Here is a 26,389-nt window from a genome sequence, read left to right on the forward strand (position 1 = left end):
TTGGCCCGTGTGTACCAGGTTTTAAGCTGGCTACACACATTAACATCTGAGCAATCTCCTTTACATCTACCAACAACTTTGTAGTGTGAGGGCCTACTTAAAGGAGAAGTACAGCCTGAGCTTTTTAGGCTAGGCTTCTCCTATAGGTCTCCTGATGGCAGTCTCAGCCTCTCAGCTCCCCGCCCCTCCACAGCTCAGCGCTCCAGTGAGCATGGAGGAACAGAGCAGGAGAGCTGCTGATTAACAGGCAGCAGATCTCCACTCGGGGAGGTGAGAGAACCGAACCATCGGTGGTGTTCTGTGGCTCGGTTCTCAGTGAAGAGGCGGCGGGGGACAGATGCAGCATCGGTCTGATGCTGCATCCACCTAGGTAAGTATGAATAGGGAAAAAAAAAACACACTTCTCTTTTAAACAATTAATTTATTGTAAATTCAAAACAGTAGCGCTTGTAGCTTGCTTTAGGGTAAGTGTTTATGGGAATGTGCTTTTGTCATCAGTTTGAGACCCTCCAAATCTACTGACAGGTATATTTGACCTGCAGTTGATAGATTCTGAACTGTATTAGACCTGTTTTGAGTTGCAGCATAAATACTTGCCCATAATATCATCTAGGAGCCCTAAAGCCAAGAAGGATGCAGTGGAGTTACTTTATTACATTAAACCCGATGATTAAGTACAAGCCTAAACACTTGGCTCTTATATGGCTGGTGCATACAACATGCACATTTTTAATGCATTGTTTTCTAAATTGATATATAACTTACTTTAACATCCAAAATCTGAAATAACTTGATGTCACTTGGAGCAAACGTGTTGGGTAACCTAATCTCAAATACAGCATTTGGAATGAGACTTGGTCCAACATTGATCACCTAAATAAGAAAAATATTAGAATGGTTTTAATACTTTAGCTAGAAAAACAAAAATAAAAAAACAATCCTGGCAAGGGCAATTATTTTTTTTCTTTATTCTAGACAAAAAAAAGTACTCACAAAGTTGAAAAAGTAACAAATCCACAATCAAAGAGGTAAGTAAGCAAAAGACACAAGGGAGCAGGCAAGGTTTTTGGGCAATTAGAGTCAGTACATGGCAATATGTTGGGGTAGGGAGGAAGACGGGTATACAGTTTTGAACTGCTGGGTTTTGATAGACTGTTCAAAAATTGGTAGAGGCTAGTCAATGAAGAGAATTCCAGAAAATGGGGCTAATTCAGAGAAATCCTGTAACCATGTAGGGGAGTGGAGAAGGCATAAGTACATCAGCAGAGAAGTAGAAATTTCAGTTTGTGAGCAAGGTTAGAAAAATACAATGGGGCTGATATGTAAAGACCTTTGAAGACAAAGACATTTCTGATTGAATGCCAAGGCATCAAGGCAGCAACAATTAGCTTTTAGGTATTTCTTACTTCTCCAGGAAGATTTAAAATCCTTTTGAGGACAGATATAAGCAACACATACTGATTACCAGCAAAGGTTGTTTACGATCTGATTTATCCATAATCTCAGCATCTATGGACTAATTCTGACTCAACAGACCATTACCTACAAAGAAAATGTTTGCATGGGAGGGAAAAATCCCTTCACCCAATTATGGGACTGTATTGAGTGTGCAATTTGCTTACAGATAATGGTGCTGAAATACTAGAATATTTAAAACTAGCTAGATCTTTTTTTTTTTTTTTAAATTAAGTGAACATTTCCACTTATAGAGGTTCTATGGTATATGTTGTATATTTAAATCATATTTAAATCAAATCCATATGGTACATACTTTGAAGATATAGTCTATTTTTTCCTTGATGCATAAGATCTTCTCATCATCAGGTGGGCCGAAGACAAATGATACTGGAGATGCCGAGCTAAAGTAACAAAGAAAATGGGTTGGTCTGAATTTATGAAGTAGTTGACAGCATTCCTAATTAGTAAAACTGTTGGGAGAGTTACATGCCTATAAATACTGTGTAGTAATTGTAATGCATGGTATTTACATAAAGAAATTATAAAGGATATATGTACAGTATATACAAACACCAAGCTGAGGCTGCTTGCTAAATAAAATAATTTCACTTTCTTTCACGTCTAAATATAATATATTAATTGTTCATTTTCATCTAAAAAATAAAGGTTATATGGATACAAAGTCATCTATATAAATATAACCTGTTAGTGGCTGGGATATCACATGGTATAATGTCTCATAATACAGCAAACAGGTTAAATGTGTTCCTGTTGTATTTTCATTCGATTTGCTGGAAAGCGGTTCATTTACTGGTCATCCAAATGAATAGCAATGGCTTATAAAGGATCAATTTATATGTTTAGAAATGTACGGGTAAATGTTTTACGGCCTTGTCAGACGTGCACTTATGACGTGTCAACGAAAACCAATGTATCTCTGATCTGCTAATAAACCCAGTGCTCTATATAACCAACATGACATGGCTGCAACAAGTAACACTTTAACTCACCCAAGTACATTGACATTGACCTCGTATCTTGTGGGAATGATGAAAACGGCTTCATTATTCCATAGCGATGCCTCGTTTAGCTCATTTTGACTGCAGATTTAATTAAAGAAAGAAGCATTAATGTAATGGATTACATGTATAAAAATAATACTGCAATCTAAAACAGATTTTTGGATTAAGTTTGTTTGGAGTATGACGATAGCAAGACCAAAAATACAATCTCTGCATGATTGGGGAGCCGGGGGAGGGCTACAGGATGCAAGATATCCAGAAATTCGTTCCAGGAGAGGTCACTGCTGAGTTCTTGAACGTCCTTAAAAGATGATTCACACAGTGTGATGTGCTGAAATCTCCTTGCTGTTCACAGTAAGTATATGCTTTTATATTTTTTCTGCCCACCGATACATGGTAAACCACCATTCATAATATCTCACAAAAGTGAGTACACCCCTCACATTTTTGTAAATATTTTACTATGTCTTTTCATGTGACAACACTGAAGAAATTACTCTTTGCTACAATGTAAAGTAGTGAGTGTACAGCTTGTATAACAGTGTAAATTTGCTGTCCCCTCAAAATAACTCAACACACGGCAATTAATGTCTAAACCGCTGGCAACAAAAGTGAGGACACCCCTAAGTGAAAATGTCCAAATTGGGCCCAAAGTGTCAATATTTTGTGTGGCCACCATTATTTTCCAGCACTGCCTTAACCCTCTTGGGCATGGAGTTAACCAGAGCTTCACAGGTTGCCACCGGAGCCCTCTTCCACTCCTCCATGATGACATCACAGAGCTGGTGGATAATAGAGACCTTGCGCTCCTCCACCTTCTCTTTTAGGATGCCCCACAGATGCTCAATAGGGTTTAGGTCTGGAGACATGCTTGCCGGTCCATCACCTTTACTCTCAGCTTCTTTAGCAAGACAGTGGTCGTCTTGGAGGTGTGTTTTGTCATTATCATGTTGGAATACTGCCCTGCAGCCCATTCTCCGAAGGGAGGGGATCATGCTCTGCTTCAGTATGTCCCAGTACATGTTGGCATTCATGGTTCCCTCAATGAACTGTAGCTCCCCAGTGCCGGCAGCTCTCATGCAGCCCCAGACCATGACACTCCCACCACCATGCTTGACTGTAGGCAAGACACACTTGTCTTTGTACTCCTCACCTGGTTGCCGCCACATATGCTTGACACCATCTGAACCAAATAAGTTTATCTTGGTCTCATCAGACCACAGGACATGGTTCCAGTAATCCATGTCCTTAGTTTGCTTGTCTTCAGCTAACTGTTTGCAGGCTTTCTTGTGCATCATCTTTAGAAGAGGCTTCCTTCTGGGACGACAACCATGCAGACCAATTTGATGCAGTGTGCATCAACCTCTGCAGCAATGCTGGCAGCGCTCCTACGTCTATTTCACAAAGACAACCTCTGGATATGATGCTGAGCACGTGCACTCAACTTCTTTGGTCGACCATGGCGAGGCCTGTTCTGAGTGTAACCTGTCTTGTTAAACCGCTGTATGGTCTTGGCCACCATGCTGCAGCTCAGTTTCAGGGTCTTGGCAATCTTCTTTTAGCCTAGGCCAGGGGTATGCAATTAGCACACCTCCAGCTATTGCAAAACTAGGTGCCATGTCGAGCGATAACACCAAATTTAACACATCTGCTCCCCGTTCACACTTGAGACCTTGTAACACTAATGAGTCACATGACACCGGGGAGGGAAAATGGCTAATTGGGCCCAATTTGGACATTTTTACTTAGGGGTGTATTCACTTTTGTTGCCAGTGGTTTAGACGTTAGTGGCTGTGTGTTGAGTTATTTTGAGGGGACAGCAAATATACACTGTTATACAAGCTGTACACTCACTACTTTACATTGTAGCAAAGTGTAATGTCTTCAGTGTTGTCACATCAAAAATGTGAGGGGTGTACTCACTTTTGTTAGATACTGTACTTACAGTCTAGATGTCTTGAACACAGATATTTAAAGCAGCCTGTACTGAGGGAAGCATGTAAGCTACCATTCCCGACTGTTGTGCTTGAAAATGCTGATTCCACGGCTGTCCAGCTGACTGTTATCTTCGATATTGTGAGTCACTGACTAGGAAAATGTAAGCTCTGACTACACTCTGACTTCACTTGCTGCCTAATTGTTCCAGGGCAGTGACCACAGTATTGAAAACAGACAGCCAGAGTGTGCTCTCGCCCGTCCATCATTTCACCATACGGCAGGGGGGAAGCAGTTATAATCCAGTAAGGCCCTATCTCACCCTGCTCCACACAGCCTCAGAAGTACTGTATTTTTGGTACTGTGCTGATATACAGTCACTAGAGGCTGATCCACTAACAGCCTCAAGATTTACTGCTGATCAGAGGGGAAGAAGCAACAGGAATTACACAAACTATGCCTAGGGAACACAGGTTAGGGAGGGAGAAAAGAAAAACAGAAGAGGTGACAGGACAAACTACTGCCAGGGAGACATAAAATAATTAATCTTACAAGTGTTTTATCTTATCCCTGATGATTTCTCCTTTATCCCTGTGGCAGCCCTATGAGACTGAACACTGTAAGCTTCTGTCAGCCTTCCTCTTTAGTTGAGCCAAGACATACTGTACAATCAAGGCTGGAAATGCACGTTTTATTTGCAGAAAGTGACATATAGTTTTTGAGACAGAGGAGAGGAGGAGAGTTTTTTAAAACTGCTCTGGGCTTTAACAAAATAACAGCCTCCAGCAAAAAGGAACAGGTGCAATGCTGGGGGAAATTTACAGCACACGCTCATTTTTGTAGCATAATTATTCATGTGGAATGTTTGTTCGTTTGTTAAATAACTTTAATTGTTATCAAACTGTTATGGGCAACGCTCTGTTTCATTTATCCTTTAAATATTGTGCATTTTCCTTTTATATGTATATTTTTCTTATAATGTCAAATGAAACATATAGTGGCCTAAAGACATTAGATATAAAGACATTAGGTTTATCTACACACACACACGGTATATCTAGGCATGTTTTATGTTACGCTTCTGAATCTTACCAGTTCACAGTTACATTGATTAGAAGATCTTCCTCAGCTTTGCTTAGTGAGCTAGCATCCAAAAGGAAAGAAAATTCTTGCTGTGAAAATAAGAAATAAGAACAGGACAGGATTACTACTACATCATTTAAAAAGTCTTCTCATATACAGATAAAGAGTGTTATCTTCCTGTACCATAAACTGTCCATACACTAGTAGACGTCTGTTTGAAAATTTTTGTTTTAAACATGTTCATTTGACTTTCTAATTAAATCACTAAAGTGTGGTCAAACTGACGTTTGTTTTGACTGCAGCGGTGAGAAAATGTGAAGGAACAGTATGGAAAATATTTCACAATCAAATTTCTAACTTCCAAAATAGAATGTTTAAAATATTTTAACCATTTTCGAACATTTGTCATGCCATCGAATGTGCTGTGATAATTTTCATATGGATGTTTGTACGAATGTGCTAGTGTATGGCCAGCTTTATTCTCCTTTACGGGGAAACAAAAGCAGTGGTCAGAGGATGACTACATACAGATGTAATAAAGTGAAACTAAATCAGAGGGGCAGAAAAGAGTCTTTTAAGTCCTGTTCATACCTATAAGATATTTTTTTACTTGTTTGAATATAGATTTGTCTAATCTCCAAAGAAATTGGCCATTCGGTAAACACATTTGTTTGATAGTCTGCAGATCAGACAGATGAATGCATGCAAATATTCAAGAGAACCGAAAAATTTGTGAATGACTATTTCTCCCGATTTAGTTGCTGATGCTTAGCACTCATTTATTATGTTTTCAGCAAGTAAATAGGAATGGCCTATCTTAATATCTACAGAACAGTGATGGGTAAAGATCTATAGTAAAGGTCACGAAAATCCATGCAATGTATAGAATTAAGGTGGGAATTTTCACTCTGGAGTTTCAGTTTTAATAGGAAAATTTCACTAAGGCCCCTTTCACACTGGAGCGGATTTCAGGCGGTATTGCGCTAAAAATACAGCCTGAAAACCGCCCCTAAACAGCCTCCGCTGTTTGTTCAGTGTGAAAGCCCGAGGGCTTTCACACTGAAGCGGTGCGCTCTTTGGAGCGGGGAAGGAGCGGTGTATTCACCGCTCATAAACCGCTCCTGCCCATTGAAATCAATGGGACAGCGCGGCTATACCGCGGTAATACCGCGGCTATAGCCGCGCTGTTCGAGCGGATTTAACCCGTTAAAACTGAACCGCTAGTGGCCGAATACCGCTACAAGAACGACTGTACAGCAGCGCTAAAAATAGCGCTGTTGTACCGCCGACGCCCCCACGGCCCCAGTGTGAAAGGGGCCTAAAGCTGAATTCCAGGCAGATAAAATTATACCAACTCATGCTGATGTGTGTTTATTAAAAAAATAACCTTAAAAAAATCAATAGAAAATTTTTTAAAAATCATAGAAAATCAAGCCTAACTTCACAGGATGATCCATGGCACCCCAACTGCACAAATACAGTAGGTACCAGTGGTACCGGGTCCATCAGAGAAACCTGGACTGCAGGTTACCATAAATGTGTGTTGAGGTGTGCTATGGTTTTTATTCCACTGCCAAACATCAGCAGCCCTTTCTTTTGAACAGGCAAGGACAATGCATGTTATTGTATGTGGTGTGCACCGTAACAGAACGGCCAGCTGTGAAACGGGCCTTAGGCTAATAACCAAAATCAGGTACTTACACAAGCTGCTTTTAAAACACAAGAAAGAGCTAGCCCTATACAAGTACACATTAGTTTAAATATTCTTGTTTTAAGAATATTGATTAATTTTTGGGTACGATTTAAAGTGGTTACAAAGGCAGAAGGTTTTTTTTTTTTTTTTTTACCTTACTGCACTCTATGCAGTAAAATAAAAAAACCTTCTGAATGCAGCCCCCCTCTAAATAGATACCTGAACCCGATCTAAATCCAGCGATGTGCACAAGAGCAGAGGCTCTCTCCCTCCTCATGGGCTCAGATATAGCAGTGGGAGCCATTGGCTCCTGCTGTTGTCAATCAGAGCCAGTAACAGGGGGTGGGGCCAAACCCCGCTCTGTGTGTCATAATATACAGAGTGGGGCTTGGAAGCGAGCACGCAAGAGTGCCCCCATAACAAGCGGCTTGCTAAGGTGGACACTCAGCGGGGGGGGGGGGGGGGGGTCAGAAGCACTAGCAGGGACCTCTAGAAGAGAAGGATCGGGGCTGCTTTGTGTAAAACCACTGCACAGAGCAGGTAAGTATAACATATTTGTTATTTTAACAAAAAAAAGCAAGACTTTTCAATAACTTTAAAGACATTATAGAGAAATAATTTTTTCCCTTAAAGTGGTTGTAAACCCTTACACACCACTTTTACCTACAGGTAAGCCTTTAAAAAGGCTTACCTGTAGGTACCGTGAATATCTCCTAAACTTGCACTGTTTAGGAGATATCCCCTATATTAGCATGTGCAGACATCATCAGCACATGCACACTGAAGAAACAGCTCGCTCGTGCCGTTTCTTCAACTGCTGTGCTATTACCGGTGGCTCCCATGCACATGCGCGGGAGTGACATCATCGCGGCTTGAGCCAATAACACAGCGGAGCCCACGATACCTGGAATTAACTCTGGGAGACATGTCGCCGGCCACTATGGTGTGCTGGGACTGCTGCGGGGGCTTCGATCTAAGGTAAGTATTTCATAATGAGCTAGTATGCTATGCATACTAGCTCATTATGCTTTTGTCTTGCAGGTTTTTTTTTTGTTTTTCGTGGGTTTACAACCACTTTAATGCATTATCTGCATTAAGGTAAAAAATGTCCTACCCCCAATCAAACAGCTGGCTTCTATGGAACTACAGGTCCCAGCATGGAAACAGACATCTACAGGTTGCTTTCTTAGATCTATAGCAATCAGAAGTGCACAGCGGGTGAGTAAGCCAAAAGATGTGAGATCACAGTTCATGCTCCTGTCTCCCTTGTGCATCACTCTATATGACACTCATCCTTTGACACTCTTGGGTGTGACATTCCTAAGTGCAAATTGCTCACACATTCTTGTGCTACTCTTAATGTCATTTTAAAGCAATTTGCCACCTTTGATTCTAAAAAAATGCTGATCAGAGCAAATTGTGAAACCAGAACTATGTTTTACACTGCCATAATTATGATACTAATAATACGTCTTTAACAGTATCATAGATATCCAATAACAAAGTAAAAATGTGCAGTGTTTAAAGTTTTTGTGCATCTTGCACTCAACAAATCAGGATCATATAATATAGTCATTTGAATGAAGGAGTCATGTTATCTCTTACAAATCAGATTATTTGCTCAAGTTCAAATATTTGATCTGCAGGCTTAGACTGTACATAAACTTCCTTCTCAACCAAGAAGTGTACCATGCTTACATACTTCCTAAGACAGAAGTCTGGATACAACTTCTCCTACCCTGCCATACCAATCTAAGCTTTTATTGATGCTTGCATACTTTAGTTACATACATAGGTTGAAAAAAGTCCATCTGGTTCAACCAATAGAAAATAAATTAATAAACATAATAAATAAATAGAAAACCTCCATATACAGAATCTTAAACCCACAGCTGATTTAGAGAAAGGCAAAAGACATTATACTCTAAACACTGGTGAGTAGTATTAATGAGTAACTCCACTTTTGTTGAGAAAAAAACATTTCCCTCTGGGTGATCAATGTGCATTGCAAGGATTTTAACAAACTTTGTTTCAGATTCCTACCTTTTGTTATTCTGAAGAAATCTCTACAGTATTTGTTCCTGTGTGTCCCTTGTCTGAGTGAGTCTAATGGAAGTGGTTTCATTATTATAAACCAGCTGCTGCAGACTCAGGGCTCTAATGAGGAAAACGACAGGGTCTGCATCCCTTTAGATCAGTGGTTCTCAACTCCAGTCCTCGGGACCCACCAACAGGCCAGATTTTAAGTATTACCTTGGGGAGTTGCAGACTAGAATACTGCAATCACTGAGCAGCAAGTGATATCACCTGTGATGTATTTCAGCTATCTTGCAAACCTGGCCTGTTGGGGGGCCCTGAGGACTGGAGTTGAGAACCACTGCTTTAGATGTTATTTCCTATTGGGAGTATCTCCCCCAAATATTTTTTTTTGCTGCAGGGGATGCCAAAAATCTGACTTGTATCTTAGTGAAGATTTCTGGGAAAATCAAAGAGCCAATCGCACAAGCAGGAAATTATGTTTCTGGGGGGGATTCTGTACACATTGTGTGTACAGAACACCTCCAGGTAGCCATATTGCTTGTATTTTACAGAAAATTACTGCAGATTGAAAAGGAAAGGTCATTTTTTTATAATATTCAATTACAATATGACTTGTGGTGCAATTATATATGCTATATATTTTTTTTTTATTTGCTTTTTTTTCCCATGAAAGTGGAGTTACCCTTTAAATATGGAGCTGGCACCCAAGGCCAACAAAATATCTGAGATATACTACTTGACTGGTTTTCCTAGACAAACAACTTCAGGTTTGTTCTGGTTCTTTGTTCTGGACAAACTTCAGGTTTGTCATCCCGGTTGTATGCATTTCCATCTACCCCCCCATATAAAGATTACATTTAGGGTGGGTCCCTACCTTGCAAATTTTCTGTTAAGTGGTGGGAGGACTTTATGATCATACAAATGATGGCACATATGCCAACACTTTTGTCTCCTGGTAATAAAGCTTATCTTCCACCCACAATTCTTCACATACCTTTGACAGCGAGTCAACATACAGATGGCCAATGGTACAGTCCAGTCTCGTAAGCTGATTTTCCTCCTCGTAGATGGCACAGTTTATCTGTTTCTCCAGCTGGCATTAACAAAGATACAAACATGTTTTTAAGGAAGTTACAGTACAGGAGTGGAAGTGTATGTTATTTTCTGCAAAGTTCATAGTGACAAGTAAATATTAAAACACTCTAAGTTTCCATGGGGTTTAAGCTGGTTCTGCCTCCAAAGGAGCATCAAAATCATATATAAACCTAACAAGGTTCCTTGTTCAAATCCTATTATAGAGTGACAACATTCTGTCCCTATCATGCTGTGTTGTCACCCTGTCACATGTTCCCCCAGTGGAGATTGCAAGTAGTCCTGTCAGTGCACATTCCACAGACTTGTTCCACTGTTGTCACTATTATGACACGTTTCGCAGGAAAAAGGCTTTATCAATGATACAGCTTTTTTATACAAACCACAGTGAAGCACGTAGATGACAGGCAAGATGACATGTAGTGGATTTGTGTTACTGAAATAAATTGTTTTTAAACAGTGACATCCTTAATGTGTGGTCTGTTCATTCCTCTTTGACACATGGTTGCCGAAGGGAGGGCACGCTCTTGGGCAGGCACCCAATACATACTGGAGGATCAAGAAGGATTAAGCGTATGAAGCCATGTTGTCTACTGCTGGATCCACTAGTCACTACTATTCATATATCACATTCCAAAATAAAGACTGATGATACACCCGAACTATATATTTATTCTAAAGACTACAAAAATAGTATATTACCAGGTCCAATACTTTGGTGAAGAAAAGTCCTCGGGGTAGTCTCATTTGTAGATTGGATTGATATGCATCGTCACCAGCGTTGAACAATGAGATGTTAACCATGATGGTCTTCATGCCTCCAACCGCAACATATGTTTTGTTTTCAAATCTGCAAACAGAGCACATATTTACATAAGATAGAGTGGCTTTCTAAAAGATGCAAATGACAAAGTGGCTTGTATATGAATCGTGAGGAAGGTGTCCACTTATATCTGAAATAGAAGTTAAAAGAAAACATGTGAAATACAAAAGCAGCTCCTGAACAGGTTAGCTGCCTGGCCTCCATTTTGATCCAGTGGATTCAATACTTTGAGTCACTGATCTGAATGAGTTGTTCTCTTTGGCTTTACATGTTGCTCACTTGTCTCAAGTTGGTGACTCAGGAAGCACCAGGGCAGGGAAAGCTAGGCAGCCCATGCTTCTTAGATGACAGGTTATCTTTATTACAGAGTTAATAGTAATATGCAGAGTAAAGTAACCTATACCAACTAAATTTCACTGTTCATTCTCTTGGAGTTAAACCAGACAAAAATATTAGTTGTGTTCCTTTAAATAAGGCTTTGTAGTAGTATATTAACTGTGCCCTAGTGGAAACAACTGTCCTAATTTTTATCAACAGAGCAACCTTTGGATATATTTGGTTATGGTAGTCCCCATATTTCTCACAGTATAGGTTTCCTTAAAGCCTTGCTTCCAAGTTCAGGGTACATTCTGATGGCTGAATAGCAATGGCCAGGGGAGGTGCCGCCAGCAAGAATCAGCAGATGTACAGCACCTTACAGGCACTTCCCACCGGCCAAGTTCTTCCTGCATTGAATTCAGAAGAATAGGCCCAGTGATTACATCACTGGGTCTATAACTAGGGGAGAAGAGGTCCATAACCTACAGGACACTTCAAATCTAAAGACTCACAGAGTGGTAGGGCTATAGGGGTATGCCCAAGGAGGGCAAGTCCAAATGTTTGCCAGTGCAACATGACTGAGGGTAGCAGCTGTGACAAATGTGGGTGTCAGATCCCTGCCCTCCTCTCTAACGGGTGACGAGGAACCGGCCAACCTCACATCACGCTGTCACTTACGTAACAATGCCACTCTCAGCTGCGCCCAGCACAAAGATTTTCCAGCTTGTGGGACCACAATCTAGGTGCTAGCAGCCTGAGAGCAATTGTCACTGGGCTAATTACGCAAATTTACCCTTTAACTGCCACCACCCTCTCTTAAAAGACCGAGCAGGGGGAGACTCGTAATTTTAGCAATACCAATTAGAATTTTAGAATAAGCGTCTGTGACACACACTGCCACCACAGACAGGTCTGCTCAGAGGCCTTACTCTAAAACAGTAGCTCTCTCTAGGTTTATTTATAGCTTGCATTAAGAGCTTTAGAGACAAGGTTAACACTTTTCAACATAAGGGTTTAATAATGAAAAGCTCAAAATTGGTGCAAAGAAAATATTTACAGAAAAGATGTTACAAAGAGATAAAGGTCAGAGTTCGATCGATGAGCCGGGAAATCGGTTCTCAAACTTGGCAGATGTTCCTGTTTTGATGTTAAAAGGAGAACTGACCATTGTCTTGGCATCTCCTCTTTTCTGTCAGATCAAAGGGATGTTGACAGCTACCAGTGACCAATCATCTGGTCATCTTGTTAAGGGAGTGGTTGCTGGGAGGTCTCTACATTCATAGCCATGTCCCAGGTACACTTTGTGATACATATTCATATCTCTGCATCTCTACTGTTTACAGACTGCTAATATCCAGATTATTGTTCAGCGTGACATTTGCTTCAAAACAAATATAAACATGGAAGGTTTCCAATGTCTTGTTTACCTAGGAGGAATAAGGGGTACCAGTGGTTTCCCATATGATCTGACATAGGGGTGTCTGGACTTGAAACATTACAAATTATCTGAGGAAACTAAATATGTCCATATTATGTTGGTGATATTATTAATTTGGAAGTTATGAAACATGCTGAAATTTCAGAACTATACTAAACTGTTTGAGCTTTATGTGGATTGAGGTATTTACGACAGGTATCTGTTGGTTCTCTGAATTGAGAGGGTGACAGTTTTACGATAGGCCTGGACATCCTACCAGGCGGACATTAGCTGTTTGCACAGGCCTTAGCTGGTTCTGTTTTCTCTATATTGAGATAACAGCTCTTTTGAAGGGTTCTGAGTTAAGCCTATGAATTCCTGGAAATAAGGGCGGAGGGAGGGGGTTCGGATTTCTACTGCAATGTGTAACTGTTAGCCAAGACTGTCGTGGCTGCCGTAAGGTTTCCAACAACATGGCCACTAGCTACAGCTTTTCGTGTGTCCAGGACGTGATATCATTACAACAGCCTATAACCCAGGATCTCTGAATATCCAGCCTGTGTCCTGTACTGTGCAATTAAGATATTGGATTAGCATGTTGATGGGGAAAATAAATGCAAGGAAAGGTAAAACATGAAAATAAACTTCAGCTTTAATGATTTGATGGGATACGCATAACAAGTCATTCTCTGTGGCTAAAATCACAAGGATGTTTACTGTGGCACTTTGTAGTGAATGGATTAATGTAGCCCAAAAACTCCCACCAAGATTTCCCAGCCCTCTGCCAGGAGAGTGAGATCAGCACAAGCTAGGTGAAGCCTAAAAAAACATGGATGCTTGATGCTTGCCTACGTCTACCCCCCCCCCTCCCCTAAAATAAGCCTCAATAAAAGTTTTCACCTCAAATGTGCTTGTTTTAATTTATTTTCATGTCAAAGAGCACTGTATGCAATTTATATGTTGATGCAAATTAAAATAAAATGCATTAAGATATTTTATTTTATAAAACAAAAAAATTGAGAAAATATGAGGGGGAAATGCAGATGTGCTTATTTCATTTAAATACTGTAAGAATTATTGAAAAGATGCAAATAAAGTGACATTTATAGAATGATCTGGCAGGAGACCAAAGCATTACTCATTGTACACCTTGGGGAGAGAAGCTGGCACAGACACAAGCAGCAGAAGGTGAAAGTACTGCATAAACAGCTAGGTTCCAAGACAACAGCAAATTAGAGAGAAACATATTGCTAACGGTGTAGCAATTACATTTCACATTTTTTCATTTTCATTTTTTTCCACTCTTCAGCTAAGATTTGGGGGAAAAAAAGTTTATTTAGATCTTTATTTAAAGTGAGACTCTAAATGATCGCACAATGCACACATTTCAATCCTATTTTGCCATTCCTATACATGTACCGTTATCTCCAGAATAACAACTTGGTCACAGTGCACAAATACGTATAATACAAGGCTAGCACTACACTGACTTTAGAGATTTAAATGTATGTAAACCTCAACAGCAACCTTCTGTTTTTGCCCTTTGGTGTATGTTAAATTTAGCTTTGAGAATGTTTTGTTATATCTGTTCAATATGTGCAAAAAATACCTTTTGATCCTGCCAGAAATCCAGTGAGCTCACAAGCAGGGATGAGATGAGGCATGTTTGGACACTAGTCCAAACCCATCTGAGCTATCCCACCAGGAAGCTGTCAAAGCAGACAGCCAATCATAGATGGCAGAGGCATGCTCCTGCCCGAAGCCTCACATACACAAGGGTTATGTATACACACGGCTGAGGGACAGGCAATTCCACCACTGCCTATGACTGGCTGTCTGTTTTGACAGCTTCCTGGTAGGATAGCTCAGGTGGGTTCAGACTGTCTGAATACGTCTGAGCTCATCCCTTCTGACAAGTTCCTCTCCGCTCTGCAGTGTAATTTCAAGCAGAATTATCGCAGAAACTCTCCCCAGTTTACCTCTATGAACTACAGAATGCCCGATATTACAGAGATTAAATATTACAGAGATTAGTGATAGGGGGTTGTTCAGTAATCCTAACACACTTCCTGTCCTAAAATGACAAAACTGTTCCTTCACAGATGCGATACACTGAGGCCAATGTGCATACAGACATCACCCTTGCGTGTGCAGTAAAAAAAAGGCTGCCTAAAGCAGGGGTGCTCAACCGGTGACCCGCAAAACCCTCTGATGTGGCCCACAAACTTATGCTCTGGGGTGGCCGGTTGGCAAGCCCAGACCACAGGTTGCCAACCCGCCATCCCAGAGCATCTGAATGGATGGAGCAGGTGCTGGAGCAAGTGATCGGCTGTGGAGGGAGCAGAAGTCGCATAGGCCAACGATTCCTCTGTATCGCCGGCTCCTGTCCATAGACTTCTGAAATATTCTGCGGGTTTGGTACACTCTCTGAAAGCACACCAAAACTCCTGAATGCAAGAGTTTTGGTGCGCTTTCAGAAAGTGCAACACACCCGCAAGATGTAATAGTGGGTAAACATCTAACAGTGATTGCTCCCATGGAAAATTATGATCCTTATTGTTGTTTAAAATCTTCATTACGATATTCAAAATTTAAGATTCGAAATTCTGAACCATTTAATTTCATTGTGGCCTATGACCAGTTACCAAGTCACTCCAGTGGCCCTTGGTCTTCAAAAGGTTGAGCACCCCTGGCTTGAGGGGTGGAGAGGGAAATAATTGTGAATATTTGTATTGATAATTACATAGTCGTGAAGCAATAATAAATTAAACCTATAGGGAATATGGAGAAATTAAGATTTTGTAGGACTGTACAAAGATCATTCAGTTACACATGGAAGAAAGATTTTTCCATCAGTTTAGGAAGAGGTTCTTTACAGGAAGAATAGCTGAGCTATGACATCTTTTTCTTGTAACCAAAAATATTTAGGGTTAAAGCCTAAGATGTTACCGCTCCTAAGGGGTAAAATAGTTGGCCAAGATGTGCATCAAAATTTGTGACAGTTGCCCATTGAGTTTGTTTTGCTTTCCTTAGCACCTAGGCTGCAGGATTTGGGAGAGGATGAACTTGATGGAGATCAGTTCTTTTCAACCTCAGTACCTTAAAGTGGCTGTAAAGCTTCTTTTTTTCTTGAAAATAACAAACATGTTATACTTACCTTCTCCATGCAAGGTTTTGCACAGAGCAGTCCTGGACCTCCTCTTCTGGTGTCCACTGCTGGTGATCTTGGTTCCTTGTTCTCTCCGAGAACAAGAAAAAACTTGTGCGGGCTCAAACCCATGTTGGGCTGTGTGTGTCCATAAACACATACAGCGAGGCTCAGCCTGCCACCTGCTCTCTTCTCACAGGATTTGACTGGCAGCAGCAGAAGCCAATGGCTTCTGCTCCTGCGGAGTTTCCTTTGAGAAGAGAGATAGGGTGGAACAGCTACTGCAAATCGGCACAGCGCTGGATCGAGATCAGGCTCTGGTAACTGTTTAAGTGGGGTGGGGGGCTGGGGGGGTGAAGCCTTTTAAATGTCTTTAATCTTAATGCAGAGATAAGAAATAGATGTAAAAAGCCTTTTGCCTTTATAACCACTTTAAGTATCATTTATAAACCTATACTTATCAATGTTGATAATAAATCTGAAGTTTAATCTGCTTATATTTTGCCTTCCCTGGCTCGTCCTTCTCTCTTCAGCAACATGCCAATTAAATTTGTAAATAAGACCTGTCTTCATTACATACCTTATTTTAGACCCATTGATGTCATCACTGAGTCTGTGTGCTTTTCTATGCAATGCAGGCAGATCGTGACTAGTGAAAGGGGCCGGCAGGGTGCTGTACATAGCTCCCTAAAAAAAAAAAAATCACAGCACCCTGCCTCAGTATACCTTTCAAGAGCCCTCAGCCATAAAGAAAGCAGTTGGCTGCTGAATGCTGGGCAGGGTTATGCAAATACCAAAATGCATTGATGGAAGAATGTCAGAAGGCATGGACATTCCTAGGCAGGCTTCCATGTAGTTCACCCCAGCTAATGCCCACATGTGAAGCCGAGCCTCCATAACTGAAAACTGAATCCAATAAAAGGACAGACCAGGGAAAGTCAGGCTGGGGAAACAAGTGCTAAATGTCTAGGTAATAAAGTGGGCTCTGACTTGCTACAGCTTTTAATCCATACTGTGGGAAGCTCAAAGGTGTACAACGAAAGCAGAGTAAGCAATATCAGTACACGAGAGTAGCCTGTTAGATTGTGCAAGACTGAAGAGAAGGCTGGAGTTCAGTTTTGACTCGTACGAACAACTGGCTGTAAGTCTTGACATGTGCCTACTGCAGAATAAGACAATCAAGATATTCTAGACAGGAGCTTAGGCTCCACTGGATGTCCAGAAGGCCCATGTGCAACCTACATGCTCCTCCCATAGTATTGCAATCCCTATAAATAACAATTGAACAGGATGCCAGGGACGGGTCCTGGAAGGCAGTTATGTCTCCTCATTAAACGGGTTGTGGTCCCTTTAAGGGGGCTATTTAAATGCAGTTTAGGAGTATTCAGTGGTTCTCCTCCATGGAGGGGGGGGGGGGGGGTTACGAAAGAAACAGTTTGCCCAAGATTGGTAATTACTTATATGGGATCTGGAATTCAGAGGCTCAGAGAGACCATGGGTGCAAAAAAAGAAGCCTCCAACTCTGATTATGGGAATTTGGGTCTTGAAAGGGTTAACCCACCTGCAAGGGGAGATTAAAAATGAGGAGGAAACAGCCAGCAAGTGTCTGTGAGATGGACTATGAGACAGGGCACACTTGGGAGACAGAGTGATGGACTGCTGTCACTGAGACCCTTCTAAGATGCTGGTGACCTGGCGTTTGAACCCCTTAGTGAGGGGAGGTCATAACCCTGTTAAAGGACAAGTTTTACAGGTGGTGAGCTGAAGGTTTGACTTTTGAACCAGAAGTTTGGAATGTTTTGTTTCCTGTCTGGCTAGAGAAAACTGTTTTGTTTGTTTGGGAAACAATAAAAGAGTTTTACTTTTACAAACGGCTGGCTGGTGATCCCAGGCTCTCCATATTACACAATATAACAATCGAAGGGTGGAGGAGGGACAAAGCTTCCACCTTCCCTAGGACCTCAATTTGCCTACAACAATCTCTAACATGTTGTTAAAAGAGAAGTATGGGTTTTCTTATTTTTTTAGAATCATACTTACCTAGGTGGATGCTGCATCTGTCCCCCGGCGCCTCTAACACTGAGAACCGAGTGATCTAACACTGCAGATCGCTCAGTTCTCACAGCTCCCCAAGCAGAGAGCAGGTATATGTCAGTCACTTGCTCTCTACTCTGCACCCCCCCCCCGCACTCACTGGAGCGCTGGACTGTGGAGGGGGTGGGAGCGGGCAGCTATGCCTCTCAGCAGCTCGCTGAGATGCTGAGCCGGGTGCCGGTCCAGGCATGTGTGCAGATCGCGACTCCATTGTCAGGATCTTGCCTGAGCTTGGACTGGCTCTGTGATGTCAACAGGCAGTGGACTTCAGCCTGCTGTCTGCTGAAAATGGGTCACAGGAGTGCAGGATGAACTGCACTCCTGGGATCCACAGGAGAAGTACAGCCAATCGAGCTTTGGCTGTACTCCTCCTTTAAATGTGGAATTCAGGATAATGAACAGCACTGCTGGCAGACCCGGACACATAACAGAGACCAATCATTTCTACACTCTCCTGTGGTTTTAGATGGGCTGGATGGTATTTGTAACAGTATGGGGACTGTATATATCTGCCTTCTTTGAAATTAATACACTGCAAACAAAGAAAATGCCAAAAAGACGTAACTTTCATTCTTCAGTATGAATTACCTTTATGGCTGTCTGTGAACAACTAATGTATTCATTGCTGCAAAATGTTATAGATCCTTGGCTAAAGCGTCAGTACAGAAAACAAACAGATTATTTTTCTTACAAATCTGTCCAAGTGACAAACCTCCAGAGGACAGGCATTCTCACAGACAGCCAAGGTTAGCACTTTGGGAGGCCAGGATTTGGACTTAGCAGGGCCCCAAACAGCAACTGTGAGTGACAGCTCCCTGCTGCTCCCCATTGCAATGGCTCTGCTTACATCTGTGCTGTGCATCAAATAATTACAAAGGTGATATTCTGCCTTCCATGATCTACATTATCCTAGAATAAGAACAAAGGACGCCACCAATAATTCTGATGAGCATGGGATAACATTCCTTTTTCAATTAAGTCTAATCCTCTTCTGTCCAGACAGCATTAGTCTAGCAATATTTGGTTGATAACAGTGATACTGTGCAAGTGTGAATGTGTTATCTCAATAAGTAGCATATCGCTAGTCTGCACTGACGGCAAATGTCAGGGATGTTAGCACTTGCTAATTGACTGATAACCGATAGTGATACAAATTACTTCCCACTTAATCACTCTTCAGTTTCATTTTAAGGGGATTCTACAGTAAAATACACTTTTTTATTTAAAAATTGACCTAAAATCATTATGGTTTTACCAGCAAAGTGGAACTTTTATGACTTGCACACCCCTATATGAAACTTTTTACTATGCTTTCTTGCTGATGAAGTGGAGAAAGTGAACCTTGTCTCACCACATTACTTGTACAAATTATTTCCACTGCTCCACTAATGACTACTAGAGATATGTCAGTAACATTTTTTCAGCAGGGGCCCTAAATTATATGTAAGAGAAGTTAAAGAGTAACTCCACTTTTGTTGTGAAAGAAAAAAAATCCCCTCTGGTGATCGACTTAGTCCCCTTTCACATGGGGCGGATCTCTCCGCTGATCCTCGCTGAGCAGGCGCATGACAGGTCTGTGTCCGCTCCACTGATGCAGGGCGGACACAGACACAACCTATGTGGTGGTCGGATGGAAAAGGATCGCCTATCTATTTCCACCAGAATGTCATCCAATCCGCTGGATGGATGGGGAATGGGATCGGATGCTGGTGAGTGTCCGCTGACATCTGCCGCTGCATAGAGAAGAATGGAGGTTCCGATCGGGTCCCCCTGAAAAACTAACAGACGGACCCGATTGGAACATCCGTGTGAAAGGGGTCTTACACTGCAAGGATTTTAACCAACTTTGTTGCAGAGTCTTACCTGTTTGTGTTCTGAAGGAATAGCTCTTTTGTTTGAATACGTCAATGTGCAAAGTGAATCTGAATGGGAGTGACTTTTTCATTATTAATCAGCTGATGCACTTGTAGTTTTCTCATGATGAAAGATACACTGTCAGCATCCCTTTAGAAGTGAATAACCCTTTGAGAGAATCTCGTCAAAAATAAAAAAACTTTTTGCCTAAAATTTGACTTGTGTCTTAGTGCAGACTTCTTGGAAAATCAGTGAGCCAATCACACAAACAGGAGATTACATATCTGGGGAAGATCTGTACAAGATCTGTGTGCAGAAGGCCGCCATATTGTATTGAATTTTATTTTTACAGAAAATTACAGTGATGCAGAGTAAAAGGAATAGTCATTTTTAATAACATGCAATTACAGTATGGCTTGTGTAGAAATTGTATACACTATATCATTTTTCCTTAATCTCCACGGAAGTGGAGTAACCCTTTAAAGCTGAACTCTGGGCATAAAACCCTTCATTGAAATATATCCGTTAAAAGTCTACAAAGGATATAAATTTACTTTGCATCCAACAAATGTCTTTACACATCTACAGTATTATCTTGTAAAAGTAGAGGTGATATCATCACTGGGCTGCATATGTCCTGTGCAAAAAGTAGACCTGTGGGAGGGGCCCAGCAAGTCCTCCCACAATAGACTGCCTGCAGAAAATTACAGGAGGGGGCGGATACAAGGCCAGTCTCTCTGCACAAGGAGGGAGAGCAGCAATGACTGATCTTTATTATAGGAAATTTCTGGGAAAAAAAAATTATTGTGCAGAAGATGATTACTGCACAGATATTGAAAAATCACTCAAAGGACACCAAGATTTAAGTAAGAATACACATGCCTCCTGTATTTAGACAATATTTGTTTAGCCTGGATTTCAGCTTTAAAGAGTAACTCTACTTTTGTTGAGAAAAAAACATTCCCCTCTGACCCAGATCTGATCTATGTACTTTACAAGGATTTTAACAAACTTTGTTGCAGATTCCTACCTTTTGTTATTCTGAAGAAATCCCTAAAAGGGTCTAAAAGACACACAGTGTCTTTTAGACCCTGCATATCTTAATAAAGAGAACCCGTCACCAAAAAAATCATCACATAGGGGGCTTTTTGTCCCCAATGTGATGAAAAAAAAAGTTAAGTAAATAAAATGTTATTTTTTTGGGAAAAAAAATAAAGTTACACCCAAGCACATAAAATCTCCCCCCCCCCCCAAAAATTTTTTTTTGAGGCCCCCACATATACACACAGATGAAGTTGAAGCGGCGTCTAAAGAAAACATAGGGTGCTGAAGTTTGACGCCATTTCACGGGCGCACAACAATGTAAGGTTTGGCACTTTGGGTATCTACTTACTCGTTGCAACTTCGTCTTTTATATTTTTAGCCAAAATTTGGGTAATTTATTGCGTTTGTTTGCCCTAAAATTCATGTTAGTGTGTTTTTTACTGAAACTTTGCGGTAATATCCTGTGACATAAAAAATTGGAACTACCACTATTTTATTCTCTAGGGTATCTGCTTTCAGAAAATCTATATTTGTGGGTTTTGTGTAATCTTCAGGCCTAAAATGATTTTTTTAAACGTCTGCACAAAAACGGCTCTGGCAATGAAAGGGTTAAAGTACAACTATAAATCACAAAACATATAGTGCAAACACCATTTAAAAATAATGCATACTGCACTAAAGAGTTCATAATTTATCAAATGGCGATCCTATCAGTGACTTTCCTTTCCTCCTGCAGGGTGACAACCTTTTTTTCCCACTTCTCAAGCCAAAATGTTTTCTTTTGTTTTGGATAGAGTAGGAAAGGATTAGGTTAGATACAGTGCCAGGTATTAATTATCATTTGCAATTTCCTACCTCATTTCCCACTTTACTATAAGCTGTGCTTTTGTTGCTTCTATCTGATTGGAGAGGTGACAGTGGTTAGAGGAAGTGAGGATAAATATCACTGGGGACAAAAACAGCAATAAAAACCTCCCAGAACATAACTCTTCCCCATTCAATCCAGATGAAAATATTTTAAAAAGTTGTGACAAAAACTAAGCTTTTATGCGACCATCGAGCATTCCTTTTCTCCACTGACACAGGTTTCCTCAAGGATTGCTGCTTATCTAACAAAGAAGAAAATGATAAAATACCCAAACAGGCTGCATTCAAAGTACTTCCCTGCATGGGGTGATAGATATGGGCCAAAGCTGTCAATGCAGTCCTATAGTCTGTCATCTGTGATATTTCCCATGTGTACAGTGTTTATCAACTCCAAATTTCAAAGGAAAAAAACAGGAAATCATGAAAATATGACTTGAAGACAGAAGTAGAGAAACACAGTATTGGAAGAGTGAAGCTTTATGAAATCCTGCTTATAGCGAAGGTGGAATAAAAGGTAATGAAGAGCTCTTTAGTGCAGCTGAAAGGAAATGTTGGATTAATCCGTCATAAAAATAATTAATTTTTGAAAGCGGATTCCCTTTAAACTCACCCTGGGAAGGAAACCTTTCCCGAGATCTGTAAATCTGCAGAGCAGTTTGCCAAGGCACAGTATCTTGCAAAGGAAACCTGAAAATGAAATTCAAAAGCACTGCATGAGCTGCACATTTAGTCAGAAACTGTAACGTATAGTTTTTCCAAGTTATATTTAAAGGGACAATATAATTGATTCCATTGCAAAAACATTTACAACTTTATTACAACATCTATTTAATTTGTATCACATTCTTCTTGATTAACTGACCACTACTTGCTCTAACCCCTAGATGCCAGTGTTTTCATATTTCAGTTTTTGGTGGGTGCTGAAGAGCTAACTCAGTGGTCTTCAAACTGTGGCCCGGGGCCAGATGTGGCCCTTTGCTTGCTTTTATCTGGTCCTTGTGGCACTATTTCATCCACTGATACCAACAATGATGTATAATCAACGGCTCAACTATCAACTTGTCCCCCACACCAAGGTCCTAGGTGTAATCCTGGACTCTTAACTAACCTTTCAGCCCCACATCCTATCGCTATACAAAATTTGCCGACTCAACCTCCGCAACATCTGCAAGATATGCCCCTTCCTAACCAATGTCACCACAAAGCTTCTAATCCACTCCATGGTCATCTCTCGCCTCAACTACTGCAACTCCCTCCTCATTGGCTTACCTCTAAATAGGCTATCCCCACTTCAGTCCATCATGAACGCTGCTGCCTGGCTCATCCACCTAACAAATTAGTGTCTGCTATACCCCTCTGCCAATCCCTCCATTGGTTGCCACTCAACCAACAAATTAAATTCAAGATACTAACAATAACTTACAAAGCCATCCACAACCTGGCCCCAGCTACATTACTAACCTAGTCTCAAAATACAAACCTAATCATTTTCTTCGCTCCTCCCAAGACCTCCTGCTCTCTAACTCCCTTATCACCTCATACAATGCTCACCTTCAGGACTTCTCCAGAGCCTCTCCCATCCTCTGGAATGCTCTACCCCAATCTGTCCGACTTTCTCCTACTTTGTCCACTTTCAGATGATCCGCAAAAACTCATCTCTTCAGAGAAGCCTATCTGGCCCCCACCTAACAACTGTACATTTACTTTCTCCATCAGCACATCCCCCACAGTTATTACCTGTTGTATCTCTTGACCTTCCCTCTTAGAATGTAAGCTCTAAGGAGCAGGGCCCTTTGATTCCTACTGTATTAAAGTGTATTGTATTTGTACTATCTACCCCCAAGTTGTAAAGCCCTGCGTAAACTGTTGGCGATATATAAATCCTGTATAATAATAATAATAATAATAATCCAACCCCCCCCCCACCACCACCACCACCACTGACACCAATGAAGAGACATTTCCCACAATTATACCAATGATAGGACACAATTGCTCCCAATGACATCAATGATGGGGCACATTTTCTCCAAATGACACCAATGATGGGACACAATTCCTCCCACTGACATCAAAGATGGAGCATTATTTTTTCCCACTGACATCAGAAACCTTTTCTACTCCCAATGGCCACAGTCCAGCCCTCCTAAAGCCTAAAGGACAGTAAACTGGCCCTTTGTTTTAAAAGTTTGGAGACCCCTGAGCTAACTCAATCCATGTTTGGATTTCAGATTTCCCTTTTGCAGCTCTCTTTTCCCAGCAGTCATTCAATTGTATGATACCACTGCAAGTCAGATTCAATATCTCAAGGCCCGTACACACGATAAGAAAATTGTAGGAAAATGTCAGTATGGCGAATGACCAGCCGGCTATCTGACCGTTGGTATAGTGCTGTCAACAGCCGATTCTGGCTGTTCGGACAACAACAACAAAAAATCAGAAGAGAAAGGCTACGCACACTCGGAAACTAAATAATACATTACAATACAATTGAACACATTACATCACTTCCAAAGTTGTATTCTGTTGTATGAGAATTTTCGTAAATTGAGTAACCTATTCATTTTTGATATGAGACTAGCATGCAAAAAAAAAAAAAAAAAAAAAAATCAAATCATTCCTCCGATATTCCCATTGTGTGTACAAGGCTTTATACTGGTGCACACTGGAGGAGATCAGTACTGTACTTCATAAACAGGAGGAAAACATATCTAGCAAGTAACAGAACAGGATATTATCAGAAGATTGCATCTTTATTTCATCCACACCCAGATACATAACCAAAAACCAATGTATGACGTAAAGGTCATGTAAAAACCTCAGATAGTTCCTTCAGATTTTTGAACTTTAAACACAATAAGTTTGAATAGTAATAACCTTTTGAACATACATTTATTTTTTTAAAAGATGTACAAATGAAAAAAAGGTGAAACACCCACCCATCACTGAACACTTAGGTACACTTAGATTGTAACTGACAGATCATTTGTAATATACAGCCATCTGGCTTATCAAACTTATGTAGACCACATATGTATGCCAGGCATTTAATAAGTGAGGCTGCTGGTAATAATGTGACTAACACAATACAATCATTCTATCAGTAAATCACCCGTATACTACATACTTTACAGTTTCATGTCCAGGTATATGATCATATCCAAACTCTTTTATATTTGGTTTCTACAAATGTCCACAGGTTATCTATTAAATTATATTAATTACAACAAATATACCAAAAAAAGTGTGCTGTCTCCTTAAATAATGATTATAATAGAATAATACCTTTGTGCAATTAAGTACTTGATACAGAAAGAAAATTTACATCTACAATATAAATAATGAATCCAGTTACTCTATATTAAATATATTCCACTAATAGGAAGTGTGAATCATAGGTGAACAATAATTAGTTAAAGCTTAAATTCATAAGTCATCTAAAAAATAAAGCCCATTAAACATATGAATGAATATAATTGTGATAAAGTTTGTTATTGAATTAAGTGCAAAAATCAATCATATAAAGTTCATAAAGTGAAGTGCTGAAAAAAGTTCTCAGTGCTTGCTGTAAACAACAAATTGCAAATGTGCTCTAAAAGTGCCTGTGAGGTAATGCAGCCTCCTACCGGACCAAAATGATCTCAGATTATAGAGATCATTAAAGCTGGCACGTTATCCAGGAGCCTACACTCACAGCCACAGATTGCCGTTCAGGTCTATGGCGCCTGATGATAAGAACGACAGCCCAGTTTCCGGCGTCTACTTAGCCTCTAAGCACACTTCCCAGATAAATTCCGACACTCGAAATAGTAAGCATAAAGAAGAGGATCTCATAACGCAACTGGACTAAACATATCCATTTATTAAAGTAGTATTGCACTTACATGAACTGCGGATATATAAAGCATTTAGCCAGACAGCTTGCAAAAGAACCTCAGCCGTGGTTTTATCCAACCAGCTTCAGCGTGATGACGTCTCAAACACAACTCCACCCAAGGGGGTCATTAATAAATAGATATTTTGAGTTGAGGGTTATGAGATCCTTTTCTTTATGCTTACTATTTCGAGTGTTGGAATTTATCTGGGAAGTGTGGATAGAGGCTAACCAGACACCAGAAACTGGTCTGTTGGTCTTACCAGCTTTATTGATCTCTATATTCTGAGATCATTTTGGTCCAGTAAGAGGCTGCATTACCTCACGGGCACCTTTGGAGCATGTTTGAAATTTATTGTTTACAGCAAGCACTGAGCACTTTTTTCAGTCTTTATGGACTTTACATGGTTGATTTTTGCACTTAAGCAATAAAGAACTTTATCATAATTATATTCATTCATAAGTAAACAGACTTTATTTTTTCCATGACTTGTGAATTTAAGTTTTAACCATTTATTGTTCACCTATGATTCACACTTTCTATTAGTGGAATATATTTAATGTAGAGTAACTTGATTCATTATTTATATTGTAGATGTGAATTTTCTTTCTATATCAAGTACTTAA

At 40.5% G+C, this 26,389-nt stretch overlaps 1 protein-coding gene across 1 annotated transcript in view; it reads right to left on the bottom strand.

The window, feature by feature from the left end:
* The window catches only part of ITGA4 (integrin subunit alpha 4), a 247,713-nt gene that overhangs the window by 24,651 nt on the left and 196,673 nt on the right, over window positions 1–26,389 (bottom strand). Inside the window, exons 17-23 of the mRNA XM_073633746.1 lie at window positions 22,499–22,575; window positions 11,026–11,173; window positions 10,226–10,324; window positions 5,508–5,587; window positions 2,469–2,558; window positions 1,772–1,859; window positions 766–873 (exon numbers count right to left, since the gene is read on the bottom strand). Of these exons, the coding sequence (XP_073489847.1) occupies window positions 766–873; window positions 1,772–1,859; window positions 2,469–2,558; window positions 5,508–5,587; window positions 10,226–10,324; window positions 11,026–11,173; window positions 22,499–22,575 (690 nt within the window). The remainder of the gene's footprint in view (window positions 1–765; window positions 874–1,771; window positions 1,860–2,468; window positions 2,559–5,507; window positions 5,588–10,225; window positions 10,325–11,025; window positions 11,174–22,498; window positions 22,576–26,389) is intronic.

Source organism: Aquarana catesbeiana, linkage group LG06, assembly GCF_042186555.1.
Source record: "Aquarana catesbeiana isolate 2022-GZ linkage group LG06, ASM4218655v1, whole genome shotgun sequence".
NCBI classification, from domain to species: domain Eukaryota; kingdom Metazoa; phylum Chordata; class Amphibia; order Anura; family Ranidae; genus Aquarana; species Aquarana catesbeiana.